Here is a 17,266-nt window from a genome sequence, read left to right as displayed (position 1 = left end):
GGATAGTTCAGGGTATTCAACATCAGGGCAGTCCAGAGGTCCATGGTGGCTGTTGGGGAGTAACTGGACAAGGCACACATAGGGCAGGAATCTTGCTAAAACAATAATAAACAAGACAGCACAACATTACTTTGTTTGTAAACAATGAGCACAAACACAGTTAATATTTCAGCCAGTCTCTGAAAACCATGAAGACAGTAATTTATACTCATGTCAGTGAAACACAGATGGAATTTATCCATGCAGGAGGTTAGGACAATTTGTAGGTCAATGAGATCAGGCTCAAATTGACTCAGGACAAACTTGTGACTCTAGAGTCCTTTGTGATGGTTATTATTAGGCACTCCCACATAAAAAACCCTTTCTTTATAGCCTCCAGTTTTATTTACTTTTGGTAGGACTGAAACCAGTGTATATCTCAAGTCACACTGAAAGAGCCATTGTCTCTCCTAAATGTCTGTGTACAATTGGGCTTTGGTCATACTCTCCTGCCAGCTGTTTGAGAACACATTGGTCAAAACTGACCCTCTTCCTATCTTCCACTTACTAAGAGGTAGCTGAGATTCTTCAGAGATCACTCTTGGGAACGTGTGAGAAGCCTCTTGGCTCCTTTAGACTTCCTATACCAGTGGAATTATCTGCCAGGATGGGTCAGGGTCTTGCTGACCATATGTGATTTGTCTTGAAAGCATCAGGGACAGGTCCCTCTCCAATGACCCTCCTCTTTGCAGAATGTGCACTGGTTGGCTTTCTGTTCTCTAGTGTCCTCTTGATCCCCCTGACACACTAGAGTTGCAAGGCCCAGTGAGGGCTTCCCTTGTTCTCTGGATTCTGACTAATCTTTGAGGGCAAGGTCCAAAATATTGACTGGCTTTTTGCTTGATCCTTTTATTTCCTTGACTTTGGTTTCTCATTTTTTGGTTTTAAAGATCCATCAGACCAGTTTCACCAATCTTGAAGTGGGAGTAATAGGTTTGTACCTTCCATATCTATAATTTTATAGTTACTCCTTCCATTTAATTAAGGTCAGTATTGTTACTGGAAGCCAGACTTAAATCCTGTCTGTCCTGTAGGTGATGGCTTGTTATCTCAATTTAACTCAGGTTCATTTATTACAAGTAGTACCTCTGCAAAAACACTAACAGAAATAGTTGAAAAATTTACAGGAATATACAAAATGAAATTAACAGAGCAAAACGTTCAGTTCTTGTAATAGCTATGAACCAAGAAATGTGATTTCTTTAACTTTTATTTATTTATGTATTATATCCCCATTTTTATTTTGAGATCACAGTAGTGGTTAGAACAAAAATCTATGTTTTGAACACAACTTGAAATGAGCTTAAGTTTAGCCTATTTTGGAGCCACCCTAACATGGAGTAAGGTGAAAGGCAGAGCCTCATTTCAGGTAAGGCGGAGCTCTTGACAAATAACACAATACACCATTACATCTGAAACATGAATCAAACAAAGGCTAAGAGAGCTTTTAACTTTCCTTTCGTGGAAAAAAGTGACAAAATGTTTTCATGATTTACAATGTCAACCTTTAAACAGATCAGGCTTTCCTTATTACCTTCCAAAAATACATTTAAATTCTCCTCCCTATGTAAAGAGTAACACAAAATTCTATATATAACTTATTGACAGCAGGTTACCTTTATCCAGTTATAAAATATTAAATGACATGTCAACTTTGGAAAAGTATCCCAGTTTACCGTGTTGAGTTGGCATTGTACAGAAATTAACAGCCATATTGATCTAGAAACGTTAAACTTAATTTTTTTTCCATTTGTACAGGGGTAACGCACTGTATTAAATATGTAAGGTCTTATCTACGTGGGTTTGATTACAGAAACTAATAAAGTATTCTCTAAATAATGAAAAAAAATTAAATTACATAAGTGAATACCAACAAAGTATGTAATTTCTATATAAATCTGAAGGAGACTATTGCTACAGACAATTTTAGTTTGGAGAACACCAACTTGGTAAAACGTTCTCACAAGTTTTACATTTTAAAAAGATTTGTATACTTTTAAAAAATTTTAAAAACTTTTGGTTGTAGATGGGCACAATATCTTTTATTTTATTTATTTATTTTTATATGGTGTTGAGGATTGAACCCAGTGCCTCACACATGTGAGGTTAGTGCTCCACCACTGAGCTACAACCCCAGCCCAAGGTTTGTATGCATTAAGAACATGAATGCATCTAATATACAAAGAACCCAGTAATGGTTAGCATCATAATTACGCAGAACTCCTTGTATTAACTTGGTTTCACTTTAAAAGTAGAATTTAGAATCCATATTATATGGTAATAATAATCACAGGTCTGCATAGGTTAGCAGTACTAGCAAAAATTGGAGGATAGCCTTAGATCTCTTATACATTTAGGAAACAGTGTTAATGATCAGAAATAGACTTAGTCAAAGGAAACAAATACAAAACAGGTCTTCAAATGACAGTGTGACCCTTCTATGTCAGATACAACGTATAAAAGAGAGCACTTATTGGTAATCTTGTGGGTAAACACATAAACTTTCATTTTATACACTTTTACATAACACTTAGACAAGACTCATACAAAACATAGTTCATAGATGTGTCCATATATCTAATCATAAATATTTAGGATGTCAACTATATTGTTACAAGGTAAAATAATTGTTGTTTATTTAACCAGTTGTGAAGTAAGTAATCATTTAAAAGACTTTAAAGCAGGTACAAACGCTAATTTCTTTAAGACATAGTTTCCCAAAGTAATAAAACCTAATAGATACAAGGAAATTTTCTGGACATATTAGAACAGATCAATGTTTCAGACTTTGCTTTGTATCAGTACATTAAAATCTGAACAGTTTTGACTGGCTGTGCTAAGTATGGTCAATTTAATCAGATACACAAACTTTTGAGATTTACCTTCCACAAACCTTCTGCAACTTACATAGACATTCTACAACTTATTTACAAAACCTTAGTTTTGTTCTCTCTTTCATCTTGGACTTTAGCACAAGAATACTACTTTAACAAACAAAATACGTTCTCATCCCTAAACTTTTCTTTTACCTTCTAATTTTCTGTATTAAAATACATTTCCATACCTTTAGCTTTTCTGTATATCTTTTCTGGTTTCAGTCCCTTTTGAAAAATTATATTCTGAAACAGTCCTGGTGAATGTTATCTGTGTATTTAATTTCACAACAAATTTCATCCCAGGAGAGGGCTGGACAATATGGCATACACAAAAACTGTGCCTTAATCTTTTCTTAATCCCAAGTGGCATTCCAAGAGGTTGGAGCACAGTATATTTTTGAGCCTGACCTGCCTCCCTTATCGTTACCATGATGCCACCAACTTCAAGGGAGTTCCCCACTGTCAGTTGTACCTCTAGATACAATTGACAAAAAGCCCAAAGAGTCTCCTTTGGGGCTTTTTTCCTACACTAGGCATATTGATATTCAATGGAGAAAGCCCTTTCCATACTTTTCTTCAGGCTTCCTTGATGATCTCTTTGCAGAGGCTTCCAACAAAACATGGGTTGGCCTTAGTTTGTTTTTTCTTTCCTGGGTGCAGTTGTTTATCCCGCCAGTCTCCCCAACCATTTAATTTGATGGGATACTGTCATGGCAAGAATTGCTCTGCCCCAGTGATGGATATCACGTGGCCAAATGAGGTGCCCTGACAAATCTCAAAATGGGAGACCACTCCTGACCCCAGGGCATAACTAACAATGCTACAACCTACTGCCACATCCTTTGTGGCCAGCAGCCTCAAGGGCAAAGGGGACTGGAAGAAAGGGCAGAGGCCAGGTTGTCTTTGCTCATTTTTCTGGAATGTTTTCCCTCCCCAGACCAGGAATGGTGTTCCTGACCCACAGTGAGATGACCTGTAGCTGCCCGGGGCCAGGCTGAGGAACAGTGGTGGAACTTCCAGCACTGGGTTGAAAGGATTTAAAACTTATTTTAAACTCTTTCTTCTGGTGCCCTGCTAACCTTCACACCAGCTGCAGTGCCTTTTTGCATCCTCAGCTCAGTTTCTGACTATTCAGACTCCTTATCATGCAACTGCATAAATACCTATATATACAGAATCTCCTCCATATGCTTTACCTCTGACAGACCAACTCCAACTGCAAGAGGGCATAATAATCCAGAAAAGTCACTCAAAGGCCAGATTGTGTTCCAGTAAATCATTTTTCTCTAAGACAGGCTTATACCTATAGGTGACCTGCCGCAGTCTGGCTGGGCACAATCAGGAGCCACTTGTCAAAAGAAACCAACTTTATTCTTAGAACCACACACGCCAAACAAAACAGCCTCTCAGGAAAAACCCTCAGAGCCTCAACTGCCACCACCGGCTTTCCACAAGCCTCTCTCTCCCCCACAAGCTTCTCTCCACCTCCCACAATCCTCCTGCTCTAGCGGCCGCTTGGCTGGGTCACGTGGGCGGAGCCAAAAAAGTCCCCCAATGAGCAGCTCCGTGGTCTGAAAGGGCAGGGAAACAGCCCAATGAGCATCACTGCAGAGGAGCCAATCAGCTAGATGTTGCTGGGGCCGCTGTGAGCCAATCATCAGCCGGCAGCTGGAAGTTTGCTGGGGCCCCTTGGGCTGTGGGTCTCAACAGTGACCCATTCAGCTAAGATCTCTCTTCTCAAGAGACTACCAGTAAGAGAAACGCAGCATGGTCCATGTTTTAAAAGGCCAGTAACAGATAATAATAATAATAATAATAATAATAATAATAATAATAATAAGAAAGACAGACAGACAAACAGAGAGAATCCCTAAATCATGATTAAACAGGGGAATCTTTAAAAACAGACAGACCTGCACATACAGAACTTCTGCCACTAACTTTCCATCTGAAAGACCAACTCCAACTGCAAGGCTGTATAATTCAGAAGGCCATTCAAAGGAAAGATTACAGTAGAACACCATCTTTTTCTTAGGCTTATACCTTCCCAAGAAAGCCAGAGTGGGGGCTTCTCTCAGATCCCACCCGGAGTGCCAAATTTATTATCAAAAGCTCAGTCCTTGTCTCCAAACCCCATTCAATAATAAGGACATAATTTTGAGAAAAAAGAAAAAGAAACACAGAAACTCCTGTCTCAGAGGCTGTGATTCTGCCCATCAAGGGGAACAGGGTTTTTTTTTTGTTGTTGTTGTTGTTGTTTGTTTGTTTGTTTGTTCTTTTGGTGGTGCTGGGGATTGAACCCAGGGCCTTGTGCATATGAGGCAAGCTCTCTACCAACTGAGCTATATTCCCAGCCCCCTGGGGTTTTTAAAGAGGTGATTCAAAGGCTACATTCCAAGTGTTCTCTGTTGGAGTGTAATTCACTTGTTAATGTGGGAGAGAGTCAATTATGAGCTCTTCTGGTGCCATCCACAAAGTCTGAATTATTTCATTCCTGTGGTGGATGTGTGCTCAGGGATACATAATTGTGTCTGGAATGGGGAAGAAAGGTAATCCTGTTTCCCCTGAGATTAGGGAGGAGGAAGGTATTAGGGAAGAACTGGGAGAGAAGAAGAGAAAGAAACATGACCTTTAAAAAATAAGTCACACTAGCAGAGCAGCAAGGGCGATATTCAAAGCATAAAATGGTTCCCTATTACAACTGGTGTAGGAGTCTTGGTTAAGTGAGACTCAAAAATCTAGGGATATTTACTCTCTCCTGGTCTCTTCTAGGTTTTCATCTGGTTTTTGGCCTTGGGTTGGGGAATTCCCTCTTGTTGTCTGTTTTTTTTTTTATTTTTTTATTTTGTTATTCAAAACAAAATATTTTATTGTACATGTTAATTCTCAAATATTTAAAATTAGAATTCAAGGAGCTTAACAACTGCTATTCAGAACATCTACGAAAGTACATTACTATCTTGTTTTTTTATAGTTGCTGAAAATAAGGGAGAAAAATCTATTCTGGTTTTCAGTAGGAAAGTTCAAAAAGATTCTAGAAATGAGATTAAATTTATCAAGTTATCCCTAAAAACTAAAGAGAATAATTTACCAGTTTCTTTATCTTTCATCATCCACAGAATAGATTTTAAGAAATTTTAAGGTTCAGAATCTGTTCCAACATAGAAATAAGGCCACATGGTTTTGGTAAAAGAATCCCTGAAACTCACAGGAGAGACTTTCATCCACATTATTAAAAAAAAAAGCCTCATTCAATTCAAAATAAAAAAAAATGCCAATCCTACTGGGTTTTGGTACTGACAGACGTTGGTTTTCTTAGGACCAAACCCAACATAACCACTCTTAATATATCACCCAGTTGCCTAGAAGCCACTTAGGGCTGACTGATGGTCAATTCCTCTAGTTCCTAGGAAGATAGTTTGGACACACACCCAATGTCCACTGAGATTTTTTTCCCCATGTCTACCTCCCAGTAACGTCTACTGTAGGTTTGAGAATTCCCTCTGGTTGCTGTCTGTGTTTTTGTTTGTATATGTTACTGTCCCTTTTAAGACATGGGCAATGCTGCATTGATCCTCTAGGTAGTCTCTTCGGGAAAATCCTGGCTGGTTTGTTCCCATCTGTTGGCAGTGGTTTTGGGGAATCCTCTCTTGTTGTCTGTCTCTGTTTCCTTTTTGTGCAATCTTTGAGTTGGAGTTAGTCTGTCAAAAGTAGTTGAAAGAAAGGGCTACCTACAAGTATAAGCCTATGGGTAATTCTGCATTTATCCAATTAGTAGTCTCTTGGGAAAGATCTTGGCTGGTTTGTTAAAGATTCCCATATCTTGGCCATGATTTTGGGTTGTCTGTTTTTCTTTTTTGTACGGTCTTGCAGTTGGGCTGGGCATGGTGGCACATGCCTGTAATCCCAGCAGCTCAGGAGATTGAGGCAGGAGGATCATAAGTTCAAAGCCCCTCAGTAAAAGCAAGGTGCTAAGCAACTCAGTGAGACCCTGTCTCTACATAAAATACAAAATAGGGCTGGGGATGTGGCTCAGTGGTCGAGTGCCCCTGAGTTCAATTCCAGTTACCACTCCCCCAAAACTCTTGCAATTGGAATTTGTCTTTCAGAGGTAAAATAAGAGAAATAAAGGGCCACCTATAGGTATACACCTGTCTTAAAAATGTTTTAATGGCCTTTGAATAGTTTTCTGAACTATTATACAATCTTTCAATTGGTCTGTCAGAAGTAAAGTAAGTGGAAGAAATTTGTGTTTGCAGGTCTGTCTGTTTTAAAGTTTCCTGACTGTCAGCCATGGTTTCAGGGATCCTCTCTGGTTGTCTGGCTCTCTGTGTTTCCATTTTTGTATCTGTTACTGGCCCTTTAACACATGGGCCATGCTGTTTCTCTTACCAATAGAAGACATCTTGGCGAGTAAACCATCTGTTGGTGTAAGCCTAAGAGAAAGATATTTTTCTAGAACACAATCTGGCCTTTGAGTGGTTTTTCTGGATTATTATGCCCTCTTGCAGTTGGAGTTGGTCTGTCAGAAGTCAAGTATACGGAAGAGATTCTGTTTTCACAGGCATATTTATGCAGGTGCATGATAAGGAGTTCAGTCACATGGATATTAAACTATTCACATCTAAGTAATCTATGGACCAATGAGAAAATCTCAAGAAAAAAAACATAGAATTAAGTGAAAATGAATATCAACATATTAAAATGTGAGACGCAGATAAGCAAGGAAAATTTTTAGCACTATTTACATTAGAAAAGAAAAAAACTTTATAACTGTTTCCTGTTAGTGTTTCACAGAACTACTAAGAACTACCAAGCTGAAGTAATTTGAAGTGATAAGTAATCACCTACAGGACAGACAGGATTTAAGGCTGGCTTCCAGTATCAATACCGACACCAATTAAATGGAAGGAGTAACTATAAAATTATAGATATGAAAGGTAAAACCCATCACTCTCACTTCAAGATTTGTGAAACTGGTCTGATGGATCTTTAAACCCCAAAAATGTGAAAGCAAAGTCAAGGAAATAGAAGGATCAAGCAAAAAGCCAGTCAATATTTTGGACCTTGCCCTCAGAGATCAGCTAGGATCCAGAGAACAAGGGGACCCCTCACTGGGCCCTGCAACTCCAGTGAGTCACCTGATCTGCTGGTCAGGGGGATCAAGAGGACCCTAGAGTACAGAAAGCCAACCAGTGCACATTCTGCAAAGAGGAGGGTCATTGGAGAGGGACCTGTCCCTGATGCTTTCAAGACAAACCACATATGGTCAGCAAGACCCTGACCCATCCTGGCAGAAAACTCCACTGATAGAGGAAGCCTAAAGGAGCCAAGAGGCTTCTCACACGTTCCCAGGAGTGATCTCTGAAGAATCTCAGCTACCTCTTAGTAAGTGGAAGATAGGAAGAGGGTCAGTTTTGACCAATGTGTTCTCAAACAGCTGGCAGGAGAGTATGACCAAAGCCCAATTGTACACAGACATTTAGGAGAGACAATGGCTCTTTCAGTGTGACTTGAGATGTACACTGGTTTCAGTCCTACCAAAAGTAAATAAAACTGGAGGCTATAAAGAAAGGGTTTTTTATGTGGGAGTGCCTAATATTAACCATCACAAAGGACTCTAGAGTCACAAGTTTGTCCTGAGTCAATTTGAGCCTGATCTCATTGACCTACAAATTGTCCTAACCTCCTGCATGGATAAATTCCATCTGTGTTTCACTGACATGAGTATAAGTTACTGTCTTCATGGTTTTCAGAGACTGGCTGAAATATTAACTGTGTTTGTGCTCATTGTTTACAAACAAAGTAATGTTGTGCTGACTTGTTTATTATTGTTTTAGCAAGATCCCTGCCCTATGTGTGCCTTGTCCAGTTACTCCCCAACAGTCACCATGGACCTCTGGACTGCCCTGATGTTGAATACCCTGAACTATCCACTCCTCACCTGATAGAGAACATGGACTTTGGATTACTTCCCCAACTTCACCCTCTGTCAGCAAGAAGCAGCTTGGAGATATTGTTGCCCATCTTCCATAGAAATGGAAAGTAGACAGTGGAGAAGTGCCACAGTGGTCCACTTTATGGTTTTAATACAATCCTTGCTGCTCTGCCACTCTGACTTGTTCTTAAAAGGACATGTTTCTTTGTCTTCCTCTCTCCCTGCTCCTAGTTTCTCCCCCTCCCTAATCTCAGGGGAAATAGGATTACCTTATCTCCCCATCCTAGGTAGAGTTATCTGTCCTTGAGCCCATATCTTCCCCAGGAGTAAACCATATTTTGTGGATGGGACCAGAAGAGCTCATAAATGACTCTCTCCCACATTAACAAGTGAAGTACAACTCCAATGGAGAACATGTGGAATGTAGCCTTTGAAATAACCTCTTTAAAAACCCCTGTTCAGCGGGGTGCAGTGGTGTGTGTCTATAACCCCAAGAGCTCAGGAGCATCATGAGTTCAAAGCCAGCCTCAGCAATTTAGTAAGGCACTTAGCAACTCAGCAAGACCCTGTCTCTAAATAAAATATTAAAAAAGGGCTTGGGATGTGGCTCTGTGGTTTTTTTTTTTTTTTTTTTTGGTACCAGAGAGGTTCAATCCCTGGTACCAAAAGACAAAAAACAAAAACAAAACAGAACACCCCACCAAAAACGAAAAACCAAACCCTGTTCACCCTGATGAGCAGAATTATAGTCTCTAGGACAGAAGTCTCCTGTGCTTTTCCTTTGTTAGCAAAGTAATAAAACTTCTTTTTCCTTTTTCTCAAAACCAAGTCCTCATATTGGAATGACATCAAGGGGGCAAGGACTGGGCTTTTGATAACACAGTGGTGCCACAGATATCCCCCACAAAAAGGGACGGGATGTCCCCATGAAAAGGAACCAGATGCGTGGAATCAAGCATCTTGGCATGCACACCAGAGACTTGCCAAATGGCCAAGGCTGTCTGGACTTTACTGAGTTCAGTTTTCTTTTTATCAACGTGGATCAAGATGGAGCAAACTGTACCATCCAGAAAGAAAAGCAGGGAGTTTCCCAAAGCAAAAGGAACTTAGCAGCTGCTGGGACAGTCCCTCAGTCCCTCCCTGTACTCACAGGAATACCTCCTCTGATTTGACCTGAGGCACACTCACCTGTCTCCTCACTTCCTGCAGTTGGCTCTCAACAAATTTGAATCCTCAGCACGGAAGTGGGTTTGCTTGGAGTGGTAGGCCTGCCCAAGAAAGCCAGAGCAGAGGCTTCTCTCAGGACTCACCTGGAGTGCCAAATTTGTTTCCGAAAGCTCAGTCTTGTCCCCAAACCCCATTCACTAATAAGGACATAATTTTGAGAAAAAGGAAAAAAAAGTTTTATTACTTGTCCAGCAAAGGAGAAAACAGGAACTCCTGTCTCAGAGGCTATGATTCTGCCCATCAAGGGGAACAGGGGTTTTTAAAGAGGTGATTCAAAGGCTACATTCCAAGTGCTCTCTGTTGGAGTGTAATTCACTTGTTAATGTGGGAGAGAGTCATTTATGAGTTCTTCTGGTGCCATCCACAAAATATGATTTACTTCACTCCTGGGGAGGGTATGGGCTCAAGGACTGATAACTCTGCCTAGGATGGGGAGGCAAGGTAATCCTGTTTCCTCTGAGATTGGGGTGGGGGGATATGAATGAGCAGGTAGAGAAGGGAAAGAAACATGTCCTTTAAAAAATAAGTCACACTAGCAAAGCAGCAAGGACTATCTATATTCAAAGCATAAAGTGGACCATTGTTACAGACACTGTACAGATCTGGAGAAAGTGATCTTTGCTGTTATTGGCAAATGATATTAATTATATGGGATGGGGAAAGGAAGTGCTTAGACTTTTGGAGGTTGTCTTTGTTGGGTTGCTTGATCTAGATGGCTGCTCAAGTTTTGCATTTCCTTGATTTGTAAGCAACAATAAGAATTTGTGCACCTGAATATGCTCATACTTCAACAGAAGTTTATTTAGTAAAAATTTGTAGCTGGTATGAAGGATGGCAGTGTACTAGGAGCAGAGGTTTTTGGGGACACACAGATCTGGGTCCCCATTCTGTTCGGCCACTTAAGCCCTGTGACTGTGGCAAGTGGTTTCATGGCTGCAAAGCCTGTTTCTCTCTCTCTGTAAAGAAAACACAACATGAGCTAGGATTTGGGCTTGGGAAGGTGTACCTTAGTGGCACAGTGCTTGTTTAGCATGCCTAAGGCCCGGGGTTCCATACCCAGCTTTAGCTGAAAAGCAATTCCAAGGGATGATGCATGCAAGGCTTAAGCATGGAATGTGGCATGGGTGTGCTGGTCTCTGGTATAACACAACTACAGGGCACCCTTATTTTCTTATTTCTCCAGCCTTATTTTCTTATATAGCCTTATTTTCTCCAGCCCAGAGTCTATTCAATTCGTTCCTCATTGAACCATGGACTCTAGGCTCCTCACTCCCAGAGTGGAGCCCGATTACCTTCAGGGACAGAATCTTAGGGGGCAGGCCACGCGGAGACCCATTCTGTGGAACCCCGCCCGAGGCCTCTCAGATCCCTCCACTAACAGGGAGTTACAGCCCATGGACCCCAGACTCTTCCCACAGAGCTCAGAATTTCCTGTTGAAAGAGCAGTGAGCTGGCGCCACCTCCTGGACAAAAAGCCCTAGAGGCGCTCCAGCACGAGCGCCGCCATCCCTTTCAACTGCGCACGCTCACATCTCCGAGCCCGCCCGCGCTTTTTCGCGATGCTGTCGCACAGCGCATGTGCTTATTTTGTGGGCGGAGCCCAGGACGAAGACTTCCCCACTCCCTGTCCATCCATCCCGCTCTCTGAGAGCTTAAACTACGTTTCCCAGGATCCTCTAGTGTCGGAGACTTCCGGCTGCGTCAGCGGAAACGGTGACTGGATCAGGCCGAGCCCCGCAGAGGCCGGCTTGGTCACTATGGAGGAGATTGGCATCTTGGTGGAGAAGGCTCAGGTGCGGTGGGGACTTCGGCCTTTTAGTACCGGCCGGGCTTGGGGGAATGGTTGAAGCCAGACCTGAGTGGACAGCTGAGTGGACTTGGAGGATCCCAGTGCGACTCTGGGTGATTTTAGGGGCTTCGGTGGAGAACTTTGTGCGGTCCCGAGGCCTGACTGTGTGGTCGAGGGATGTGGGGAGGGTAAGACTCCGAAGGCGGAGCTGGGAGAAGAGGGTCTTTGACATTGATGGGTTTCGAGGCCTGCCTGGGAGTGCTTGGTGACCTCGTCGGCCCTTTGGGTTTGGGGTTAGGTCAGATGCTGGTGAGCGATGTGTGGAATGGGCCTGTGGCTAGGGGACTGTGTTCGGTGCTTTGCTGGGGTGGGGGGCATTGTGGTTTTATCTGGACTTGCCTGAGTGACGTTTGGGAGTCTCTTTTGGAGGACAAATGGGAAATGAATGCTGGGAGTCTTCGAATGTATGGGGACTTTAACATCCTGTCCAGGAGAGCCGTGTAGCATTAGGAATCTGTGGAAGGGTGATGGGGATGCTGGGATGTGGTAAGAAGTTGATGTGATATTTTGGGGGACGATAGGAATTGCATACCATAGCAGATCTGTTTGGGGTGCAAATTGACATAAAGGACTTGTTTAGGAGCCAGGGTGACATCAAAGCCTATTTAGGGGGCTGAGAATTTTCCAGGTTCTATTTAGAAAAACTGAATGATGTTAGTATTGAGTGACTTAATGGCAAATTTGTGGTGGTGGTGATGGTGGGAGCAGTGGTTCTAGATGCTTTCTTGAGGAGATTCTTTTCTTCCAACCTGAGTTTTCCCCCTTGGACTAGGATGAGATCCCAGCATTGTCTGTGTCCCGGCCCCAGACTGGCTTGTCCTTCCTGGGACCTGAGCCTGAGGACCTGGAGGACCTGTATAGTCGCTACAAGGTACATTCAACCCTAACCTGAACCTTGCATAAGGCCCAGCATTTCATATTCCCCCTACTTTCCACTCTGGCTTAGCAAAGCCTGTAGCCATCCCTTTCCTCTTTCCTCTGGGCTCACAGAAGCTGCAGCAAGAGCTAGAATTCCTGGAGGTGCAGGAGGAATACATCAAGGATGAGCAAAAGAACCTGAAGAAAGAATTCCTGCATGCCCAGGAGGAGGTGAAGCGAATCCAGAGCATTCCACTAGTCATTGGGCAGTTTTTAGAAGCTGTGGATCAGAACACAGCCATTGTGGGCTCTACCACGGGTGAGTGGGTGTGTGGATGGGGGCACCTCATTCATTGATTTGTCCATTCAACACCTGCTAAGAACTCAGTGTATAGTAGCTGCTATTATTAACATAGGTCCAGGCCCTGCCCTTACAATCAATTGTTGTTCTAATGTCCTGTCTGTCTTTTCCTGCTTCTGGCCTCTACTCTTCTAGAGCAAGCCATGCTCTTGTAAAGATTCTTGGAAAAGATGTTGGACTTATGGGCTATGAGGAAGTGGGGGAAGGGGTGAAACCTATATCTTTGACTGTGAGACTTAGGAAGATAATGGGCTCTTTCTGAGATGTCCAGAGGGTTTGCAGGGAGACAGTTCAGGACATTATAGGGCTGCTGGACAGTCAGGTCTGATGGTCAGGAGAGAGATTGCTGTGCATTACTAACATAAAGGGAGGTAGATTAGAGAGGATAGAGGCTGGGTGACCAAGGAGGAATCACACAGAGACCTAGACAGGTGAAGATGGGACTGAATCAGGCAGGGGGAGGGGGAGAGAACTGCTTGAAGAGAGACTTGTAAAGCTGAGTAGAAGGTTGTGACGACTGATGGTCTGTGGAGGGAAGGGAGAGACAATTCAGGATGATGCTTCAGATTTGGCTGGGACAGTATGTCTCCTTAAGGCAGATCCAGAAGGAACAGTTCAGTTTGGGGAAAGATACTGAGATCATATTAGGACAGTGAGAAGTACTCAGGGAAAAATATCCAGGAGGAGACATGCTGGGCACACCCAGTCGTGGAGCTTAAGAGAGAGTCTTGGCTGTAGACAGGAAAGTTGTTAGTGTGAGCCTCTCTAAGATTAGTGGCCTGGAGGGTACAACTGTGAAGGAAGGAGAAGAAGGGAAAAGACAGTTTCAGGACTCAGGGACTTTTTTTTTTTTTGGTACCAGGGACTGAACCAGGGGCGCTTAAACACTGAGCCACATCCCCAGCCCTTTTTAAATTTTACTTAGAGACAGGGTCTCACTGAGTTGTTTAGGGCCTCACTAAGTTGCTGAGGCTGGCTTTGAACTGGCAATTCTCCTGCCTCAGCCTCCTGAGCTGCTGGGGTTACAGGTGTGCACCATTGCGCCTGCAGGACTCAGGTACTTCTCATTTTCCTCCTCTTCTTGTCCCTTTCTCAAAGGCTCCAACTATTATGTGCGTATTCTGAGCACCATTGATCGTGAGCTGCTCAAGCCCAATGCCTCAGTCGCCCTCCACAAGCACAGCAATGCCCTGGTGGATGTGCTGCCTCCTGAGGCCGACAGTAGCATCATGATGCTCACCTCAGGTGAGGCGGGAGCCCGGGGCTCAGGAGGCGTAAGGGGACCTTGTGGACAAGGCTGGGAGCCCCAACTCTGCTCTCCCACCAGACCAGAAGCCAGACGTGATGTATGCAGACATTGGGGGCATGGATATCCAAAAACAAGAGGTGCGGGAGGCTGTGGAGCTCCCACTTACACACTTTGAGCTGTATAAGCAGGTGAGGCTGTGGAGGCTACAGGGCAGGGACAGGTACCACTGGGTCTGGGATTGGTGACAGGGCTCCTTACCTCATCCTTTCTTTTCCCACTTTTGGGTTTCAGATTGGTATTGATCCTCCCCGAGGTGTCCTCATGTATGGCCCACCTGGCTGTGGGAAGACCATGTTGGCAAAGGCTGTGGCGCATCACACGACAGGTGAGCCTCTCTCTACCTCCCCTGTGCTTTGAGATTTGGGTCTCCCCTTGCTCACCGCTTGCTCATGCTCCCCGGGAAATAGCATGGCATGTTCATATGCATGGGCTCTGGGGTTATAGCCCAGTGTGGCCCTTACTTGCTGTGCATTCTGGCCAGGTGACTACCTCTTCATGCCTCAATTTCCTTTTAATAACAAACTACTTTTGTACATTAATTATGAAGACTTAATGAAATCCCCAATAACGTAGAAAGCAAATAAATAAATAAGAAGTCCAAAGGGAAGGTCCTGAACAAACCTGCTTCAATCCCATTGCCAGAGGTCAGTTATATCAGAAGATGGCCTCTGGTCACTGTCTCTTAATACGTTAAAGACTGATTCATAGAGCAAAAGGGAGCTCAGAGCTCTTGGTCAGGTGTTAATGTCTTAATGTAAGGACAGCGTTTCTGTTTTCTTACTGATATTACATGTATTTTGGAAACCAAGTGTTCTGGGGTTTTTGTTTTATTTAATGTTCTGCTTTTTAACATCAGACCAGAATTTGATATGTGTACATATGATTCATGACTGCGGCTGTTGGGTTGCTTTGGGACATAAGCAGATGGCTGATCCTTGGGGCTTGAACTGGGACCCAGCCCTTGACTTGAGAGAATGACTCAGCTACTAGGAGTAGGTGTCCAAGTGAAAGGATGCCTTTAGGAAATTTTTTTTTTTAATATCTTTATTTATATTTTTTATGTGGTGCTGAGGATCGAACCCAGTGCCTTGCGCATTCCAGGCCAGCACACTACCACTTGAGCCACATCCCCAGCCCCGCCTTTAGGAGTTCTCAGTTTCATTTAAAGCAGGATGGGCTCCACAGGCAGCTCATTTCTCACCTTTGTCATCCTGCTGTCAGCTGCATTTATCCGGGTCGTGGGCTCAGAGTTTGTACAGAAGTACCTGGGTGAAGGCCCTCGCATGGTCCGGGATGTTTTCCGCCTGGCCAAGGAGAACGCACCTGCCATTATCTTCATAGACGAGATTGATGCCATCGCCACCAAGAGATTTGATGCCCAGACAGGGGGTGAGTGATGCCCAAATAGGGTTGGGATCTTGGGCAGGTGTCATAACAGTGCCCTGGACTGACCTTAATGTTCACTCTCAGCTGACAGGGAGGTTCAGAGAATCTTGCTGGAGTTGCTGAATCAAATGGATGGATTTGACCAGAACGTCAATGTCAAGGTTTGGGGCTCAGAATGGGCAAGTGGAGGTATAGTGTAGGAATCAGGGAAAAGTAGGGGCTGGCTCATGAGGGGCAGGTATCATGACAGGAAAGAAAGTGTAGGGAGGGACAAAGGTCTGATCCAGCCTCTTCTGGTGCCAGGTGATCATGGCCACAAACAGGGCAGACACCCTGGACCCAGCCCTGCTACGGCCAGGACGCCTGGACCGAAAAATTGAATTTCCACTCCCTGATCGCCGCCAGAAGAGATTGATTTTCTCCACTATCACCAGCAAGATGAACCTCTCTGAAGAAGTTGACTTGGAAGATTGTATCCTACTCTGGAAGTAAGGGGAAGGACCACAGCAGGGTATGGGGTGCAGTCTTCATTTCCACATCTGCTACTACCATAACCATATTGCACGAGGCACCAAGGTCCAGGTAAGAGGGTGGTGACCAAGACAGCCCTAGGATGACTTCTTCCTCCAGGCATTCATCCCATCACACAGGGAATGTTGTCCTTAACTCAATCACTGCAGATGTGGCCCGGCCAGATAAGATTTCAGGAGCTGATATCAACTCCATCTGTCAGGAGGTGAGTGATGGTTTCTCTCTGATCGCGGCAGGGGATGTGTGAATACCTCTTCCCTTCTCTGAGACCACTTTGCTGCAGTTGTTTTGTCCCTTTATTACCTTCTTGGGGTCTTGGGCCCTGTGTCTGTCCCCCACCCCTGCCAGCCGCCTCCCCTTCCATCCCTGGGTGGGGGTGTGGGGTGTGGAGAGTACTCAGAGTATTTAATTCTCATTCCTCAATAGAGTGGAATGTTGGCTGTCCGTGAGAACCGCTACATTGTCCTGGCCAAGGACTTTGAGAAAGCATACAAGACCGTCATCAAGAAGGATGAGCAGGAGCATGAATTTTACAAGTGACCCCCACCCCCACCCCTTCCCTTCCCACACCACTCAGGGGCTGAGGCTTCTCTCTCCTCTCCAGGTACCTCTGTCCCAAATCCTAGATTTCTTTTATCTTTACCAAGGTTTGGTGTATTCAATAAATGGATAAGATTGAATCCATTTAATTCCTTCTTAGAAGTTTAACTCCTTTGGAGAACCTAGATCCTGAATAGGGTCCACTGGTTCCCTCCTGATCTCCTGACAGATGAGTGGGTGAGGTCCATGTCTTGGATTGCAGCTTGAGAGAGAAGCAAAGAATTCAAACTAACTGACTTTAGAAATTTAGAAAAAGGTTTGGAAAGAACTTCAGACAGAAGCCCTTGGCCGC

General features: G+C 43.8%; 1 protein-coding gene across 1 annotated transcript; it reads left to right on the top strand.

Annotated features, from left to right (window-relative positions):
* The first annotated feature begins 11,734 nt into the window (after positions 1-11,734).
* Positions 11,735-17,058, top strand: Psmc4 (proteasome 26S subunit, ATPase 4). The gene is made up of 11 exons (XM_015496862.2): positions 11,735-11,873; positions 12,702-12,800; positions 12,920-13,106; positions 14,247-14,393; positions 14,476-14,585; positions 14,689-14,782; positions 15,679-15,846; positions 15,928-16,004; positions 16,147-16,315; positions 16,524-16,579; positions 16,801-17,058. Exons 1-11 carry the CDS (start codon positions 11,838-11,840, stop codon positions 16,912-16,914), a joined length of 1,257 nt encoding a protein of 418 aa, XP_015352348.1. The 5' UTR covers positions 11,735-11,837; the 3' UTR covers positions 16,915-17,058.
* Positions 17,059-17,266: the final 208 nt, after the last annotated feature.

Source organism: Marmota marmota, unplaced genomic scaffold (genome assembly GCF_001458135.2).
Source record: "Marmota marmota marmota unplaced genomic scaffold, marMar, whole genome shotgun sequence".
Lineage (NCBI taxonomy): Eukaryota > Metazoa > Chordata > Mammalia > Rodentia > Sciuridae > Marmota > Marmota marmota.
The sequence above is the reverse complement of the archived record's forward strand: the minus strand, read 5'-3'. Positions and strand labels throughout refer to the sequence as shown.